At 56.1% G+C, this 17,628-nt stretch overlaps 2 protein-coding genes across 2 annotated transcripts; one reads left to right on the top strand and one right to left on the bottom strand.

The window, feature by feature from the left end:
• Positions 1-731: 731 nt before the first annotated feature.
• Hhatl (hedgehog acyltransferase like) lies at positions 732-9,845 on the top strand. The gene is made up of 12 exons (XM_046437738.2): positions 732-966; positions 2,659-2,777; positions 3,143-3,210; positions 3,737-3,850; positions 3,971-4,165; positions 4,519-4,728; positions 5,138-5,309; positions 5,680-5,824; positions 5,966-6,001; positions 8,722-8,923; positions 9,321-9,462; positions 9,641-9,845. Exons 2-12 carry the CDS (start codon positions 2,672-2,674, stop codon positions 9,763-9,765), a joined length of 1,515 nt encoding a protein of 504 aa, XP_046293694.1. The 5' UTR covers positions 732-966; positions 2,659-2,671; the 3' UTR covers positions 9,766-9,845.
• Positions 7,581-16,691, bottom strand: Klhl40 (kelch like family member 40). Its single transcript, XM_046437737.2, has 6 exons — positions 15,485-16,691; positions 14,063-14,223; positions 13,715-13,822; positions 13,363-13,548; positions 11,482-11,628; positions 7,581-10,622 (listed from the first exon to the last, which is right to left on the bottom strand). Exons 1-6 carry the CDS (start codon positions 16,640-16,642, stop codon positions 10,511-10,513), a joined length of 1,872 nt encoding a protein of 623 aa, XP_046293693.1. The 5' UTR covers positions 16,643-16,691; the 3' UTR covers positions 7,581-10,510.
• Between the last annotated feature and the right edge of the window lie 937 nt (positions 16,692-17,628).

Below are 17,628 nucleotides of genomic sequence, written 5' to 3'. Positions count from 1 at the left end.
GCTCAGGAAGCTGAGGCAAGAGGATTGTGAGTTCAAAGCCAGCCTCAGCAAAAGCTAGGTGTTAAGCAACTCAGTGAGACCCTGTCTCTAAAAAAATACAAAATAAGGCTGAGGATGTGGCTCAGTGGCCAAGTGACGCCGAGTTCAAACTCTGGTACAAAAAAAAAAAAATGCTGATGCCAGCCATTGCAAGTACCCTTTCAAGGCTTGCCAAGTGACCCTTCTAGCACCCCTCCATCCAGGCCACTCCCTATAGGACAGGGCTTGGGGGTGGGAGCCACTTTCAAACACACCCCGTGCCAGTTCCAATTCCACTAGGCAAGTCGGTCCTCCCCCAGGTACTAATGCCTGTCCAGGCAGCAGTTGGCTTGATAAAAAAGGAACGAGAGGTTTTCCCTGGACAGCCCTCGGGAGGTGGCATGTAAAGTGGGAACTACAGTCCACAGAGCAGAGATAGGAAAGCATTTTCGTGTGTGTGAATGTGACACTACATCGGGGGCAGGGCTCACAAGTCTGTAGAGGCTCGTGGGGCCACCTGGAAGGCTTCCTGAAAGAAGGGTGTCCTGGCTAGTAGCAAGAGAGAGAGAGACACACAGGATCTCTAGGGGCAAGGGCACAGACTAAAGTGAGACCCAGGTGTCCCTGTCTGAGTCTGTGCCTCTGGCCACCCCCTCCCCCCCCCCAGCCTCCCTGCGGCTCCCTGCGGCTCCCTGCGGCCAGCAGCTCTGCAGCACTCTGCTCAGCTCCCCTCCAGGAAGGCCACCTCCTCCCTACCCTCCTCCTCCCCCTCCTCTGCCTGCTGTCACCACTCACCGCTCATAGCCTCGAGGGGGTGGGGACCCCAGGGCTGGACACACCCCACTGTGGCCCCAGAGCTCAGCTGGTCGGACAGACGCACAGTCGGATACAAGGACCCCGGAGCCCCGAGGTGGGCAGTGTGCCAGGGTCCCTCGCAGCCTCCTCAAGGTCAGTGCCAGCTGGGGATGCAGCCATTCTGGGGCCCTGGAGACCTGTGGGGCCCACCCCAGGCTCCTGATTGCAGATCACAGGCCCCAAGTTGGGCTTTGCTCCAGGTGCACCTGAGACAGGACCGGGGGAAGGGACCACTCCTGCTTCCACAGGCTGGTCCACGTTGGGGGGGTCTAACAGGAAAGGCCCCGGGCTGGGGTCCAGCTCCTCACTGAGGCCTCACTGGGGACACTTCTGCACCGGCCATGGGGAGCTAAAATTGGAAAGTGGCGAGTGGGAGGCAGCTGACAAAGCTATTCTGCGGGCTCTTCGCCGTGCTCCGGTTTCAAGCTTCTGCTCCATTAACCTGATCCCCGAGGCCTCCCTCCCCCCCACCCTGCTGATGAGGAGGCATACTGGCCCTCGGCCTCCGATGACAGCCCCCTGGCAGCCCCCTGACACGGGCAGGGCAGCAATGGCCTCATCTGAGATTCCAGAGGGGCTCACGGAGAATATCTGGTCTTGAGGGGAGACGAAACCCTGTCCCAGGATCGTCCTGTGGCTTTAATGGGTCCCTTCCCCATTTTGGCCTGTGACCCCCTCCATCTGTAAAATGGGGAGAATGTCAGCTGTGGGGGTCCAGAGGAGCTGGCCACAGGGTGGGGAAGGCTGGCCTGTGATTTAGGGGAGGATCTGAGGTGGGAAACAGGGCCCAACTCAGCCCAAGGGGCACCTACACATGTTCCTCTCATTCATTTAGGCCCTGAGTCCGTACCTATGGGTCCCTTAGGAAGACACTGGGCCAGGCTGAAGCAGGATGGAAAGAGCATAGGTGCTAGCTGAGTTCCCAGGGTTGGCCCAGCAGGACTCCTGGGAACAAGCTGGGTGCTGGCAGGAGGGAGTGGCTAGACTCACCCTGGCCCTTAAACTGGTCAGCACCTTGGACAGCAGCCAGCATGCTCCCTGTGCCCTCCTGGCCCTGCCTGGCCCCACACCCACTTCTCCAGGGCACCTTCTCAAATAGCACAGCCTCCAGACAGTGGCCAGGACCAGAGTACACAGAGCACTGCGGGTGGGACAGTATGCAGACACAGGCAGGGACCAGGGACGAGGCAGGCTAGAGCGCGGGGGCGGGGGGGGGGGGCTTGCTGGGTGTGGGGTCTGCAAAAGATAAAAGGCTGAATGACGCTTGGTGCTGGGAACAGGATCTGGGAGGTTACAGGGTCTCAGAGAAGGAAAGGCCACTCAGGGTGTGAGTAGGAGTCAGAGAAGGGGTCTTGGAAAGAGTTTGGCTTTCTTAGGAGCTGAAGGAGTCTCACTGAGGTAGGGGGACCCTGGAGGCCAGAAACCTGATTGAGGTGCTAGAGATAGGGTTTCCTCTCCTGAAAGTTCAAGAGGGCCTTGGCAGGAGTCTTGGCAGAGGGTGGAGACCAATCCATCCGAAAGGTGTGAAGGAGTAAAGGAAGGTGACAAAGGTAGACTGAGTGGAGACTAGACTGTCAAGAACCTTCAGTGAGAGGGGTTGGAACTGGAGCAGTAGTCGGGAGGGGAGGAGTGAAGGGCACACAGGGGTGGGGAGAGTGAGGCTACACTTCCCCAGACCCCAAGGGGTGGATGGAGTGGTCTCTGTTCAGAATGGAGGCCTAGCACCCCCGTAGGGGTCCATGAGGTGGGGCTGGAGGCTGGGCCCTCACCTGCCTATCTCCCCAGCCCTGTCCAGGCTATGGGCATCAAGACAGCACTGCCTGCAGCTGAGCTGGGTCTCTACTTCCTGGTGCTGAGTGGGTCCCTGGCCTATGCTGGCCGGGGCCTCCTTGAAGCATCCCAAGGTAACAGCTGGGCCCTGGGGCAGGGGTGGGCTCTATCTTCCCCTGGGGGCCTCAGGGTTCTAATCAGTAAGGCAAGAAATATATAGGTCCCAGACCTAGAGACATGGACACAGAGCCTGTCCCCCCACATACATAGACACTCAGAGACACAGAGACCTGGACCCAGATAGATACACACCAAGACCCAGGGCGAGGCAGGGGCAGAACAAGAGACCCACATTCCCCTAACTTCTGCCCTGTTCCCAGAGCTATACACCTGGCAGACCTGTTCCCCTCTCCCCAGGTGGGGGCAGCCTCGTCCTTGGGGGTAGGCCTGGGAGGGCATGTAAAAGACCTCTTCCACTGAGGCCACGCTCTGTTCTCAGATGGGGCCCACAGGAAGGCCTTCCGGGAGTCTGTGCGACCCGGCTGGGAGTACATTGGCCGGAAGATGGTAGGTCTCCCACATCCCAGGGTCCCTGCTTAGGGTCCCCGACCCCTGGCACATGTCTCCATCCCTAACTCTTCCCCACTCTCCGCTATCCCAGATTTTCTGGCGTCTCACAAAGGGGGTCTCTAGCTTGAGCCTCAGCACCTCAGCTTCTCCATGGCCCCTCCCCAGCCCGACTCACTTAGAAAACAGGTCCATAAGCAGGATGAGCTTCAGCGGGGCCTCCAGCACCACCCTTCCCAGGAACAGGGCAGCAGTGGTAGAGTGTCAGGCACTGTGCTGAGCAGAGGGGGAGAGGGATTTGAGGGACAGTGCTGTCCACGTGGTGCCCTCATTCCTCCCTTCATTTCTGTCTGGGTACTTCCTTCAGAGGGGACTTCAGGGACCTGGAGCCATTGCTCCTCTTCTAATGCATGAGAAGAACAAGGGACCTGGGAAGGTGCTAGGGCTCTGCCCAGCTGGGGTACCCGCCTGCTATCCTCCCTCACCCACCCTAACCTTCCTTACCTCCCGTCCCTGGCTGTCCCAGGATGTAGCTGACTTTGAGTGGGTGATGTGGTTCACTTCCTTCCGAAATGTCATCATCTTCGCCCTCTCTGGACACGTGCTGTTTGCCAAACTCTGCACAATGGTTGCCCCCCAGGTGAGCTGAATCTGCCCCCCGCCCTCATCAGCTTCTCCTTAGCTGCAAAGGTTGTGGGAAATCTATTCAGGGGTCCTACCCCCAGGAGCAGAGGAAAACCAGAACCTCACATCTCCACAGCTCCGCTCCTGGATGTATGCTGTGTACGGAGCCCTGGCTGTGATGGGCACAATGGGCCCTTGGTACCTGCTGCTGCTGCTTGGCCACTGTGTGGGCCTCTACGTGGCCTCACTCTTGGGTCAGCCCTGGCTCTGTCTTGGCCTTGGCCTGGCCAGCCTGGCCTCCTTCAAGATGGACCCCCTCATCTCCTGGCAGGTATGCACTGGAGTATTGGAAGGGTACAGGGATAGGACCCCAAGCCATTTGCTTCATTTAAAGCCTTTGCCTCCTGAGTATCCCCAAGTATTTCCTTCACTTTTTCACCCATCTTCAAGCCTTTGAGTGTGCCTTGACAACCAGGCGGTCACCTGCACTGCAGCACAGTGTGTCCAACTCGTCCTCTGCTCTATCACATTGCTGGGATAGAGCAATCGTCAATGTTAACTGGCTCTGGAAGAGGGGAAGGGCAGGACCAAGCTGGGGCCCCCCTGGGAAGCTGGAAAGGGGTTTCTTTTCCCCAGAGGTGTGAGGCCCCCTGGTGAGCTGGCGGCCTGTTCTCTCCCCTCCAGAGCGGGTTTGTAACAGGCACTTTTGATCTTCAAGAGGTGCTGTTTCACGGGGGCTGCGGCTTTACCGTGCTGCGTTGCACCAGCTTCGCACTGGAGAGCTGTGCCCGCCCTGACCGCCGCTACTCCCTAGCCGACCTGCTCAAGTACAACTTCTACCTGCCCTTCTTCTTCTTTGGGCCCATCATGACCTTTGATCGCTTCCACACTCAGGTTAGGGGACATCTTGTGGCCTCCCAGAACAAGGCTAGGTCTCCTTTTTCAGACAGAGGCTCCTATCTCAGGTAGAACTCCCCAGGCAGGCTGTACCCCATCTTCAGGTAGGACCCCAGGATGCAGCCACGTTTCCGCCTTAGACAAGGATCACATGGTGGAGATGTGTGTCTTCTCTCAGACAGGACTCCCAGGCCATGACCGTTCCCCTCCTGCTCAAATGGGGCTCCCAAGACAGGACTGGTCTCCCCTTGTCGGACAGAACCCTCCCCAGACTTCAGGGTGTCTCCACCCTTGGGCGGAATTTTTGGGTGCAGCCTGCCTCCTCCCACCCAGGGGGACCCCCACTGGGGCAGGGCTCCTCATGGCAGACACTTGGCACTCCCCCAGACATTTTGCATCCCTCCAGGTGAGCGAGGTGGAACCAGTGAGGCCCGAGGGCGAGCTGTGGCGCATCCGGGCCCAGGCAGGTCTCAGCGTGGTGGCCATCATAGCAGTGGACATCTTCTTTCACTTCTTCTACATCCTCACCATCCCCAATGACCTCAAGTTTGCCAATCGCCTCCCAGACAGCGCCCTCGGTGGGTCCCCACATCACCAAGGGTGCAGGAACGGGGACTTATTTCTTTGAAATGCCTGGGACTTGACCTTAGCTTTGTCCTATGAGGCTGGAGCAGTATCTCCAACAGCCTGCCCTTCATCAGGGCTGTGATTGATTTTCACAAGTGGAGATGGGGGTCCCCACGGGGAAGGTGGGGCCTGGTGCTCCCCCAGGAAGAGGCAAATTCTCCCTGTGGGCTGCAGGTGGCAAGGACTTCTCCTCTCCCCCAACCTTTGGAGAGAAGTGTCCAGGGGGAAGGCAGGGCTCAGCACCTCCCCTGGGACTTGGGGGTTATCAGGGGAGGCCAAGGTGATGATGTGCCCTGGGTAGTGACAGCACCTTGTCCCCAGCTGGCCTAGCCTATTCAAACCTGGTGTATGACTGGGTGAAGGCTGCGGTCCTCTTCGGTGTCGTCAACACCGTGGCGCGCCTGGACCACCTGGATCCGCCTCAGCCTCCTAAGTGCATCACTGCGCTCTATGTCTTTGGGGAAACGTGAGTACAAGCAGTGGAGGGGGTCGCAACCTTGGATGCCCACCGCCCCTGAGCCTCTTCCCATCCTACCATGTCCCCTCCCGCTGTGCCGTGGGAGCTCTGTGTCAGGTGGACTCACACCCTTCTGCTCTTTCCACACAGACACTTCGACCGGGGCATCAATGACTGGCTTTGCAAGTGAGTTGGGGTGAGGGGGTGGCCACAGCTATAGTGCCACATGTCTGGGCAGTGCCAAGATTTACCCATGGTTTTAGAGAGCACCCCTAGGCCAGGGAAAGCAAGGAGACAGTAAGTCTGCCTTAGACGAGTGAGGTCTAGGTGAGAGACAGGTTTGGACTTGGCTGAGGGCCCTGGAAGTGGAGAGAAGGGGCTAGGGGGGCAGAGACACCAGGAGCTGCCATTCAGTACGGGCATCCAAAAGAAGGATATGACTTCTGGGCCCCTATCTTCAGCATGGGAGAATGGGGTGACTTCTAGAGAGAGGTTCTGTTTGAGAAACATCTAGATGGAATGGGGGGGGGCACCATTAGGGAAATCCAGGGAATCTGAGGGCCAGGGACTCAGAGAAGTCAGGAGGAATGGTGGGACTGTGGATGTCATGATGGAGAGTAGTTGTGCTGCAGCCTCGAGTGCATAAAACCTGGGGTACAGGTCGAGGAGAGTTGGGGTCAGCCAATATTGGTCCCGCAAGGACTTTGGTTGGAGGGAGAAGGAAGAGCCAGGAGAAGGAACTGAGGAGAAGGAGAAGAATCAAGGCCATGTGACACCCTGGAAGCTTGGGAAGACCATCTAGGCATGGAGGGGGCCACGGGGCCAGGTGCTGCTGAGGTTCAAGGGAGCTGGAGGCTGAGGATTAGCATTGGTGACATGGAGCTTTTCAGCCTTCGCCTGGGGAGGCAGGGGCAGTGAAAGGGAATCAAGGAACTGGGGGGGAGTGTGTGGACAACTTCTGGGAGAAGCCTGGGACTGAAGGAGTAAGACAGAGGGGTAACCAAAGGGAGTTGTGGGGTGTTTTAAAGGTAGGAGGTACTGGGACACCCCTGGTGCTGAGGGGAACTATTCAACAGAAGAGCCGGTAATGCAGTATGGAGGGGCAATTGGTGGACTGAGGTCCTGAGGAGGGAGGAGGTGATGGTGTCCACTCTCAGGCAGAGGCCCGCCTTCAGGAAGAAGAAGAGAAGCCAGTACAGGCCGAGGAGGCAGCATTCAGGCCCTCCTTCCCAAGTGCCCACCACACCCTCTCATACTTGCAGGAGAGAGAGGGGTGCGGTAGCCATTGCAATGTGGGAGAAGCACCTGCCTATAGAGAGCTCAGCTCCGAGAGGCCAGGTGGGGTTGGAGGTAGTGGGTTTCAGCCTCCAACGTGTGAAGACGTGAGGCTTTCCCATCAGGGCTTAGCCTCGGGGGTGCAGGTCAAGAGAAAGCTGGTAATCGGCTCTCCCAGATGGTCAAGAAGGAAGAATTGAAAAATAAGGGGCTTAAGGTTATTTATAATGATGACTCATTGAGCATAAGCCTGTTAAAGAGGGTGGTAAAGATGGGAGGGATCAGTGGAATTGAAGAACGAGCTGGGGAGCCAAGTGTCAGAAGGGGTTGGGCAAAAAGTGAGAATTAACAAGGAGTGAAATTTCAAATGGTGACAGAGTTGGGGTCTGACCATGGGAGTGGGTGGCTGAGGTGCAGTGGAGAAGAAACCAATGGAAATGAGGAGGTCAAGGAGTGGAGAGGCAGCTTAGTCAATGAGTCTTCCACTGAATTTATTTAACAAATATTTATTGAGCACCTACTGTGTGCCAAGCACTGTTCTAGGCACTGGGGATACAAGCAGTGAATATGGCAAAGACCCTGAAATCATGGAGCTTACAGTCTAGTGGGGGAGGAAAACAGGTAAACCATAAACAGGCAAACAAACATCAATAAGATAATTTTAGAGAGTGGTAAGTGTAAGGGGATAGAATTGGTTACAGGGTAGAAGCTTCTTTAGCTGGGGTCTGGGCGGCCTTCTGTGAGGAGATATTTGAACTGAGACTTGAGTGATAAGGAGATGTGTGGGGTGGAGGAGGGTGATGGAATTCCAGGTAGAGGGAACTACCAGGGCAAAGACTTTGAGACATGTACCAACTGTGTGTGTGTGAAGATCAGAAAGACTAATAAGGCAGGCAGAGGGAGGGAGGGAGAAAATGGTGGATCAGAGATGGGGGGAAAAGGCAGAAAACCAGCGACAGGGATTCTCTAATACTCTAATTGCCATAGGAAGCCATGGGGGCGTGGTTTAACCATGGAAATGATGTGATCTGAGCTAAGCCTCTGGCTGCTGTATGAAAAAGGGGCTGGGGGACAGCAGACAAAGGCCAAAGTAGGAAGGCCATTAAGTGGCCTAGTCCACCTGGACTCCAGTGGGAGGAGGGTAGAAGCTATGAGCAGTGGTCAGGACTGACCGGAGTCAATAGAATTTGCTGGTTTGGATGTGAATGAATAGGGAAACTGAGAATCCAAAATGGTACCAGGGCTTGTAGTAACTGAAGGGATGATGGAGATGGGAATGGAGCCGGTTTGGGCAGAGAGGGGGGAATCAGTCATTCAAGTGAGATGTCTAGAAGCAATTGGAGACACAAATCAAAGAGAGACTGGGCTAAACAAGCAGTGTTCAAAGTCTTGAGTCTGAATGAGATTTTTGGAGGAGTGAATGAACACAGCTAGAGAAGACACAAAGTCCAAGGCTGAGCCCTCTGAAATTTGGAGTTGGGCAGAGGAAAATCAGTCACCTAAGTTCAAAACATCGTCTTGTCCCCAGGGTGACAGCAGGAGGAGGGCTGCGCCTGTTGTGCATCCTCTGCTGGCCTCACACCTGTCCTTTCCCACCCTTCCACCGGCCTCTGCTTTCATCTTTCCCGCAGATATGTGTATGACCACCTTGGTGGGGAGCACTCTGCAGTGATCCCAGAGCTGGTGGCCTCAGCGGCCACATTTGCCATCACCACTCTGTGGCTTGGGCCTTGTGACATTGTCTACTTGTGGTCATTCCTTAACTGCTTTGGCCTCAACTTTGAGCTCTGGGTACAGAAGCTGGCAGAACATGGGCCTCTTGCACAAGTTGAGGTAAGCAGGGGAGGTCTGGGACTGGGATGGGCTGAGATTGGTAGGGTCGCAGGACAGGGTGGAGGCGTCCGGACACACTTGATCTCCAGCCTAGAACTTTCTCACCACCGCCTTCCTGATTGTCAGGGCAATGGCTTATCCTGTGGGAATCTGTCCCTTTCTTCCTTCTGTGGATCAGGCCCAATACACGGAGGCCTGGCCTGGTTTGCCAGTTCTTATCCTCTCCCCAGGACTCAGTTTCCCCATGTTTAATAATGGCGGAGAATTGGCCTGGGATTCCCAGACCCCCGTGAATATCCCCAGGATAAGTGGCCCTGTAGGCCAGGCCATTAACCAACCATGTCCTCTTTCCTTTGGGCCTCTCACCTTGCTGCCAATGCTCTCCTGAACTGGGCAGGCCCGTCTGTCAGAGCAGATGTCCCGTAGGGTCCGGGCTCTTTGTGGGGCCATAAACTTCTGGGCCATCATCATGTACAACCTTGTAAGCCTGAACAGCTTCGAGTTCACAGAACTGGTCGCCCGACGTCTGCTACTTACAGGTGAGAGATGGGTTTGGGATATATCGACCTCAAGGACTGTGACCTTCTGAAATGCTCCTTCCATACCCCAGTATCCCAGGGACTCGGCAAGGAGGGCCATCCAATGGGGAGAGGGATGGGAAGAGAAAAGTCATTGCGGATGGGCTGCTGTGGGCACTGATGACTCCTTCCCCAACAGGGTTCCCCCAGACCACGCTGGCCATCCTGTTTGTCACCTACTGTGGTGTCCAGCTGGTGAAGGAACGTGAGCGAGCCCTAGCACTGGAGGAGGAGCACAGGCAGGACAAAGAGAAGCTAGAGTAGGTGGGAGGGGGCTCCTGGGTCCCAGGCCCAGGCGGGGCCAGAAGGGCCTCACTGACAGAATAAAAGACTTTTCTACCACAGTTGGGCTGTTCCCTTCCCCTTGTTCCCAGCAATCTCCTGGCTCCTTGTCCATCATGGCTGAAGAGCTGGAGTTTCCAGGTCTCAGGGAGGGGGTCCCACACAGTGTGGAAGGGGCAGCACATGAGGGAAAGACCTCCCACCTTGACAACCCAAAAGCAGAATATTAAGGGCCGAAATTTCAAACCACCTGATTATTGACTCTTGGAGAACCTGATTTCAGACCCTGAACTACTCGCTTAGAAGGTATTTTATTCCTTCTTGAAGAAGGAGACGTACCCACATTGCAAGCTGCACTTGATGGGGACACTCCCATCAGATGGGCAAGTGGACGTGTCCTGTGGGAAATTTTACTGGCACACGTGGCCAGACTGGGGGCATGGCCAGGACACAGCCTTGGATACCCCGCTGTGATAATGGCTTATGAGCCAAGAGGACCCAGGGGAAACAGGATGACCCTGGAGGGGCCCTGAGTTTCTCCTTCCTGCCTGAAAGGCTAACACTGGGCAGCAATAGCCCTTCTCTGACTGAAGCAGCCCCTCGGGGCACCATAACCGGACCCAGGTGGGCTCTTGCCTCTCCCAGCCTCCTCCCTAGAACCCCACAAGGTCAGGACTGTGAGGGCTGGGGGATGGGAGGGGTTCTTAGTTAGGTCCCTCTAGGCTGGTCACATCTTAGTCAGGCGCAGCACGTTGAGCCGCACAGGCAGGAAGGTGGCGCTGGCTGCATAGGCCATCTCCCGCAGGAGGCCCTCCCACTTCTTCTCCTCCTCGTTATATCTGGGGTGGGGGGAAGAGTGGGGACAAGGGTGAAGAGCTTCATCAGCTGAGTCCAAAATGGGACCCAGCAGGGAGGGTTGGCTGCGTACGTTACACCCATCTCCAGGAAGTGTACCCCAGCCCAGGTCTATCTCTAGATACCTGGAAATTCCCATGCTCTTGGAAGGGGGCCTCCCAAAGAGTCACGACCAAGAAAATCCACCCCATAATCCAGAGCTACCTCCTCAGGAAAGGCCACCTCTCCAGGGTTCCCACACTCCTCAAAATCCACCTCCCTCCAGGAAGATCTACACTGGCCCCCTGCACACACACACACCAATCATGTCCTCTTGAGAGTTTCCATATTCAACATTCCAGAAGTTCCTTGCACCCCACTCCCCTAGCAGCCCTACTCCTCCAGAGGCCACTTGCAGCACCAAGTGACTGAAGGTTCAAGTATGCCCCAGGTGGCTGAGCCTCTTCCACCTGTCCCCATGAAGGACCAGCCATGGGAAGCAATGACTGAGAGGCTGGAGTCCAACTATTTCCTAGTCCTGGCCCTACTCTCCTCTAGCCAAGCACCCAGAAAACGGAGGTAAGAGGCCTGGCTGCTACCTGGGCCCTGTGTCTGTGGGTCTGTACCCTAAGCTGAGGGTCAGCTCCCATCTGCAGCACTGCTGAAGCTCCTCAGTGGGGCATGGTACCACATGTGCAAACCTAGACCCACTGGTAGAAATGGGGCAAGTGGGGTGTGTTTGTTATTCCTCCCCCCAAGATTCCCTGGAAGAGGGATCAGCTTTGCCCACACATGAGCTTGCCAGGCTGTGGGGAAATCAGCCTTGCTCAGAATTCCCCCTTGATTCCTTGGGGCCAGGCTCACCTCCAAATGTCGTTGAGCTCTGTGGGGACCAATTCTCCGGACTCAGTCTCCAGTGTGGCGAAACCACCAATGGCATAGAGGGTGCCCACCAGGCTAATCAGGCTGAGTGAGCTGCGCTCCTGTGGAAAGGCCTCGAAGGGTGCCCACCTGTGGCAGTGGGGTGAGAAGGTGCATCACCTGGGGGGCCTGTCCCTGCTATCCCGGTGTTCCCAACTCCAGCTGCACCCTTTGAAATCTGAGTCCTAGCCTCTCACACTCCCAGGGCAGCTTCCTGCTTCCCGACTTTCTTGGGTGCCTGCCCGGTGCCCCTGCCTGGGCCTCAGCTCATCCCGACCCTGTTCTCCCGGCCCCTCTGGTTTCACTTCCTCCCCCATTCTCTTGCTCCTCCCTTTTCCCTTCCTTGCTCCCTTGTCATTTATCCAACTGGCCCAGCAAAGTCCCCCATGGATCTCCCATGTCCCTCTTCTCTCCTGAACTAACTCCTGGCTGCTAACTCAGGATCCCAGCCCCCAGCAGGCCCCCAAGAACTGCCCTGGACACATTCCCCTGGCTCCTCAGTGGCCATTTAAGCTCCTGTTCCCTTGCACTCCTGTCCCCCTCTTCTCCCCTCACAGCCTAACTGTTCTCACTCCCCGGCTCCTGCAGCTGGGCCTTCATTCCCACCCTCCAAAAGCCCATCCACCCCAGGGCTGTAAAATCCAGGGCCCACGGCCTGCCACTACAGAGGTGACTGTCCTCACCTCCTGCCTCTCCAGGGTCAGCTTCTTGTACTCTTCCTGGATAATGCATCTCCCCCACCATCCCTTGGGGCTTGGACCTCTGCTCCTGCCATGGGCACCCCCTCTCCTTATGAAGTTTGTCCCCTCTGTACTCTTGGGCCCTCAATCTCTCCCTCTACCTCAGCCCTCTCTCTGGCCCTGTAGGCTCCTCCTGGACACCCTCAGGCAGGCATCTCAAGTCCACATATCCTGACTGGACCTTCAATCTTGTTATTTAACCCCAATGTTTCTCCAACAAATGGCCTCCCATTCTCACTCAAAAGCATCCACTTCTTTCTTGCCCCAACATCCAAATCATCACTATGCCCTCCTTCTTTCATCTCCTAAACCCTTGCTACTCAGAGGGTGGTCCCTAGGCCTGCAGCACCAACATTACCAGGGTATCCTTAGAAATACAGGCCCCTCCTCATATCTGAAATCCAGAATCTGCATATTAACACGACACTAGGGAGATTTCTGTGTATTACAGCCAGAGAGGCCCTGGCCTAAGTCCTCCAGTGGCTCTTCTCCACTGCACCCTAGTTCCAGGCTCCAGGCTTCCGTTACCTCTTGCTACAGCTGCACCCTGCACCCCTCAGGCCCCCTTGCCTCCTAGAAAATCTCTGATCCTGCTCTCCAGCTGCCACCAGGCATGTTAGAAAAACAGGTGGAGTTTAAAACCCATCAAAGGCATTTCATTAGTGTCAGAATAAAGTGTCTCAGCCCTTCTGGTCACCTACCCGGCCCCAGAACTGGCTTCTCCCACTATTTCTGGCTGAGCCCAGCTGGAGGTCAGCTCCATTTTTTCTTTCCTGATATCCCAGCAGGGCAGCTCCTGTCTCCCTCACAGGTCTTTCACTAGCACAAGGCCATTGCCTGGTAGGAGTCTCTGAGTGAGGAACCTGGTATCCCTTGTCTCCTCCACCTGGGAGCTCCCTCCTGCAGACCCTGCAGCCCATAACCCTGCCCTACCTCATGGGGAAGTCCCCTCCCCACCTATCTGCTGATCAGAGAGGGACTACTGTGGGGATGTTCTAAATCAACAGCAGGGACCCAAGACAGGGGCTATGACTCCTGCCAGGGCAGACACAGGGAGGACTGACATAGGCCCAAAGCCACATACTTGTCATCTGCGATGCTGTACACCTCCGCAGAACTGGTCAGTCCTGTGTCGGTGACCCCCGCTGCCACAAAAATGCGGCCATCATGGACGGTGGCCCCAAAGAGCGAGCGGGCAGTCTGCATGGGTGCCAGTTCCTTCCACTCGAATTTCTTGGGGTCATAGACGCACATCTTGTTCAGGCACTTCCTGTGGGGTGGATGGATGAGTGCGTAGAGGGAGGCCTGAATAGAGACCCCCTGCCCTTGGCCGCCTCCCAGGGCAATGGGGACAAACCTCCAGCCACAGGAGAATTCTGCTTTCACTGGAACTTACAACTCTGCTGAAGCAGACACGCTCGGGGACCCAGCCTCACCTGTCGCTGCCTTTGCCACCAATGACGTAGACGAGGTCCATATGGGAGAGAACAGCGTGGCCATACACTGCGTATGGCAGAGGGTCCGATTCGCCCCATTTGAAGGACCTAGAGGAGACGCAAGGGGCGGGTGCCCGACTCAAGGGTGCGCCCAATCCTGGCCTTTGGTTCACCCTCCCACCCAACACTCACTCGGGGTGCACCCGAAGCATTCCAGGAACTCCCCTGGGCCCCACCCTCCTACGCCCCTACCCCTCCCAGCGGTCGGGCGACTGTACTGGGACTCCGGGCTCCCACCTCGATCCACAGTCCCTCCCCAGGACCCGGCCCGCCCCAGCCCACGCTCACAGCCGGTCGTAGCACAGGACCGAGTCCAGGCTGCTCTCCCCGTCCTTCAGCTCTCGGCCGCCGACCACGTAGATGGAGTTAAGAGCCTCTCCCAGACCAAAGAGGCAGCGCGGAGAAGGCAGCGGCGGCATGCCCAGCCACTCCGAGTCCAGGTGGTCAAACTGTGGGCGGGGCGTCCAGTCAGCCACCGCCCACCCCGCTCCGGCCCCCAGCCCAGCCCAGCCACCTTGGTCAGAAAGGAGTAGGACTCCCTGCGCACCAACGCAGTCTGGAGGCGGCCCTGGAGGCGGTGCCCCTCTGCCATCCCATCATTGTGCAGAGAGCAGCCAAGAAGTAGCACCATAATGGGGCACCAGGGCTCAGAACTGAGGAGAAAGGTCCGACAGTGACCTTGGCCCTTCCTTAGTGCCGTTTCCTCTTCGAGGCCTGCCTGCCCCTTGCTCTGGAAACTTCAAAGTAACCCTACCTCCTTAAAATCATCCTTAAAATCTACAGTCTTCAGCTCTGTCGACCTCCATACTCTTATAATAAAGATATTAGTGGCTCATCTTATTGGAAAGTTTTCTGAGAGCTGAGGGCTGTGCTGATGAGCACTTTCATTAGCATCGTTAACCTTCAAACAACCTTATCAAGCAGGAAGAATAATTCCTATTGACAAACAGAGGCTCAGTGAAAATAAATAGTGACTTCACTGCTGGCCTGGCTGGTGGAGCTGCCCCTCACACCCATGATTAGGCCCAGTCTAAGCCAGTGAGCTTAACCTTGGCACCAGGCTTCCCTCACCCCCTCAGTTTTCTATATCCCGGTCCTGTCTCTGTCCCTTGCTCACCGTTCTGCGATCAGGAATACTGCCACCTTCCCCTTTCCATCTCCAAATTCCACCTAACAAGAAAGGCTCAAACCTATACTGCTAGTCTCCAGGAAATTCTTTCTGCCCCCTGAGATTCCAGAGTCACAACCCCCAACTTGGACTGAGCATTCCACTGTCCTCCTCAGTCTCAGTTTCCTCATTTGTACAATGAGAGGATTAGGCAGGATGGTCAAACTAGGACACTATGGGTTTCATACTCCAAGTCCTGTCTCACGATTTGCAAATGCTCATGCAAATGCTCCTCCTACACTGGCCTTGCTCCTCCTAGTCACTGTGCCTGACCCCAACCCCTGTGCAGGGCTAGAACACCCAACATGCTCCAATCTGGACCTAATATCCATCTGGAACCGAGATACCAAAGTTGTGCAGCTGCCTATAACTATCTTCAACTTTCAGGCAAGTGGATGTCAATAAACATCCCTGGTCTATTATCTCACTCTAAACGCAGTAAAATGCCCTCAAGTAGACATAGACCTCTCCTGGGCCCCAAAACTGCCCCTCAGTGCCCAGAACCCAGCACTAGCTGGTCCCTCCCAAGATCAGCCAGGCACCTGCAGGAAGTAAGCACTCATGGGATCCTCTTTGTTGTCCTCGTTGTAGAAGAGGCCCCCAGCCACAAAGACCTGGTTCTCCTTGGTGACCAAGCTGACATGGTTCTTGGGGATCTGGGTGGAGAGAGAGGCACAGTAGCACTCGTTGGCTGCTGGATCATAGGCCACTGCACCCTCCTCACTGATCATGAAAATGAGATCCTGCAGGAACATGCCAAAGCGGAGTGTGTCATTGAGAATCCCAGGCAGGACACGTTCATCCTCTTCATCCTCCCCTGTCTTGGCTTCATTTGAGCCCTTGTCAGCCTCCTTGGTCCCAACTGTCTTCTTCCCCTTGTCTTTCTTCTTCTTGCGCAGCATGGTGATGCGGCCTTCGTGTGCATCCTTCACCATCTGTACCTTGCGAAGCAATTCCGGCTGGGCACGCACGAGAGGGTGGCGCTCCACGCGGCTCTCCAAGAAGGCGCGAGGCAGCAGGCGGCAGCGCACGCTCTCGAAAACCGTGGGCAGAGCGCGCTGGCGCTCTGCTTGCGCCTCCGCGTCACCGCTGCCAGCCCACCGCATCACCGCCTCGAACACCGCTTCTTCCTTCTCCACATTGAGGCCGTCGCTGGAAATGATGGCTATGAGCTCATCCGCCGAAAGCCCAAGGAAATCGGCGTCGCGCGCCACCAGCGTGAAGCGCGAGCAGATGAAGTCGCGGGCAGCCACCGCCAGGCGGGCACAGTCGAGTAGTAGGCCGAGACGGAAGACGGCCAGGCAATTGGCTAGGCACAGGCGCTTCTGCAGGAAGGACACACAGATGGTGAAGATGGACGGGATCTGGAAGCGGTGCGCTGCGGCGAACAGATCCTGCACGCTTGCCTCATCCAGCGCAATTTCTGACGTGTACAGGTAGTTCAGCACCTGGGCCACCACGTCTGGGGACACATCCTCCAGGCGCAGTTCGCCGGCAGTCTCTGGTTCAGCCAGGAAGCGTGCCCGGAAGTAAGGGCTGCAAGCGGCCAGCACCAGGCGGTGGCACGGGAACTCGCGCTCACCCGCCCGCACCACACAGTCCAGGAACTTGCCGTGGTCCAGCATGTCCTTGAGTCCATCCTGCAGGAGCGTCTGCTGGTACAGCCGCTGTTCCTCCGCTTGTTCCAAGCCCAGAGTCATGGTGGGGGCCCTTAGTGCCAAGTGTTCCTCTCTGCGCCCCTGATTTTCTGCTGGGCAGCCCTCAGACTGCGCAGCTGTCCTCACAGGGCTATATATAAAGGTGGCCCTGGCTTGTAAGATGAGCTGCTGGGCCTCCTGCACATGACGCACAGGAGACAGCTGGACAGAGGCCCCTCCTGGAACAGCCTTGACTCAGCCCTGGGGGCTCATGGGGCAAGGGTGAGGTGTTTGGAGAAGCCTTGACTCAACCCTGGGGGCTCATGCTGCAAAGGTGGGTGTTTGGGCTTTCCTGGAAAGATGTAGGCCTTCCTGCCTCATTTCCAAAAAATGCACATCCAGACCTTGACTCTGGATTTCTTGGTCTGGAGATTCCTCAAGGAAAGAGGGTGGCTCAAGCTGTGACTCAGGGACAATGGGGAGGCATGAGAGCCTCTCTTTAGGGGTCTCCCTTTCTTCTTGCCTTTTGGGCCTGGGCACTCTCTGTACTTTCACCTCCCTCTCTGGAGCATATCTAACTCTGGAAAACCCTGGACCCAACGTGTTTTCTGCTCCAAGAACCTGGGTGTGCAATTTCACTATAAAATGGGAAGACCTTTTCCTTTTTCTTCCCCAACTCTGAGATCTTCCTGCTTTGAAGATAGCCACCATTTTCCTGTGGAGCTAGGGACAGGATGGATGTCTCTGTTAAGGGTTTGTTTTCCCTCCCATACAATGAGAAGATAGAGAATTAGACTCTAAGGATCTCAGTCCAACCTGTTGAGGGTTGGAAGCACTGAGGTCCTGTGTTCCTTGGAGTGCACAGATGGTTTTTAGCATTCTAAGGGGTCAGGCATGCTAGAAAAATTTCTCCCTAGGATCTACTATTCTAGGTGTTTAGACCCATAGGGGTTTGACATTCTAGGGGAGTGCCATTGTGAATTCTATTGTCAAAAGAGTAATGCCTAAATCTTTAATATTCCAGGACTTTGGCTGTTCGGCTCATTTTC

This window comes from Marmota monax, unplaced genomic scaffold (genome assembly GCF_021218885.2).
Source record: "Marmota monax isolate L192 unplaced genomic scaffold, Marmota_monax_Labrador192_F-V1.1 WCK01_AAM20220418_F8-fsc00021, whole genome shotgun sequence".
In the NCBI taxonomy this organism is placed as follows: Eukaryota; Metazoa; Chordata; class Mammalia; order Rodentia; family Sciuridae; genus Marmota; species Marmota monax.
This window is presented reverse-complemented; position numbering and strand designations above follow the sequence as displayed.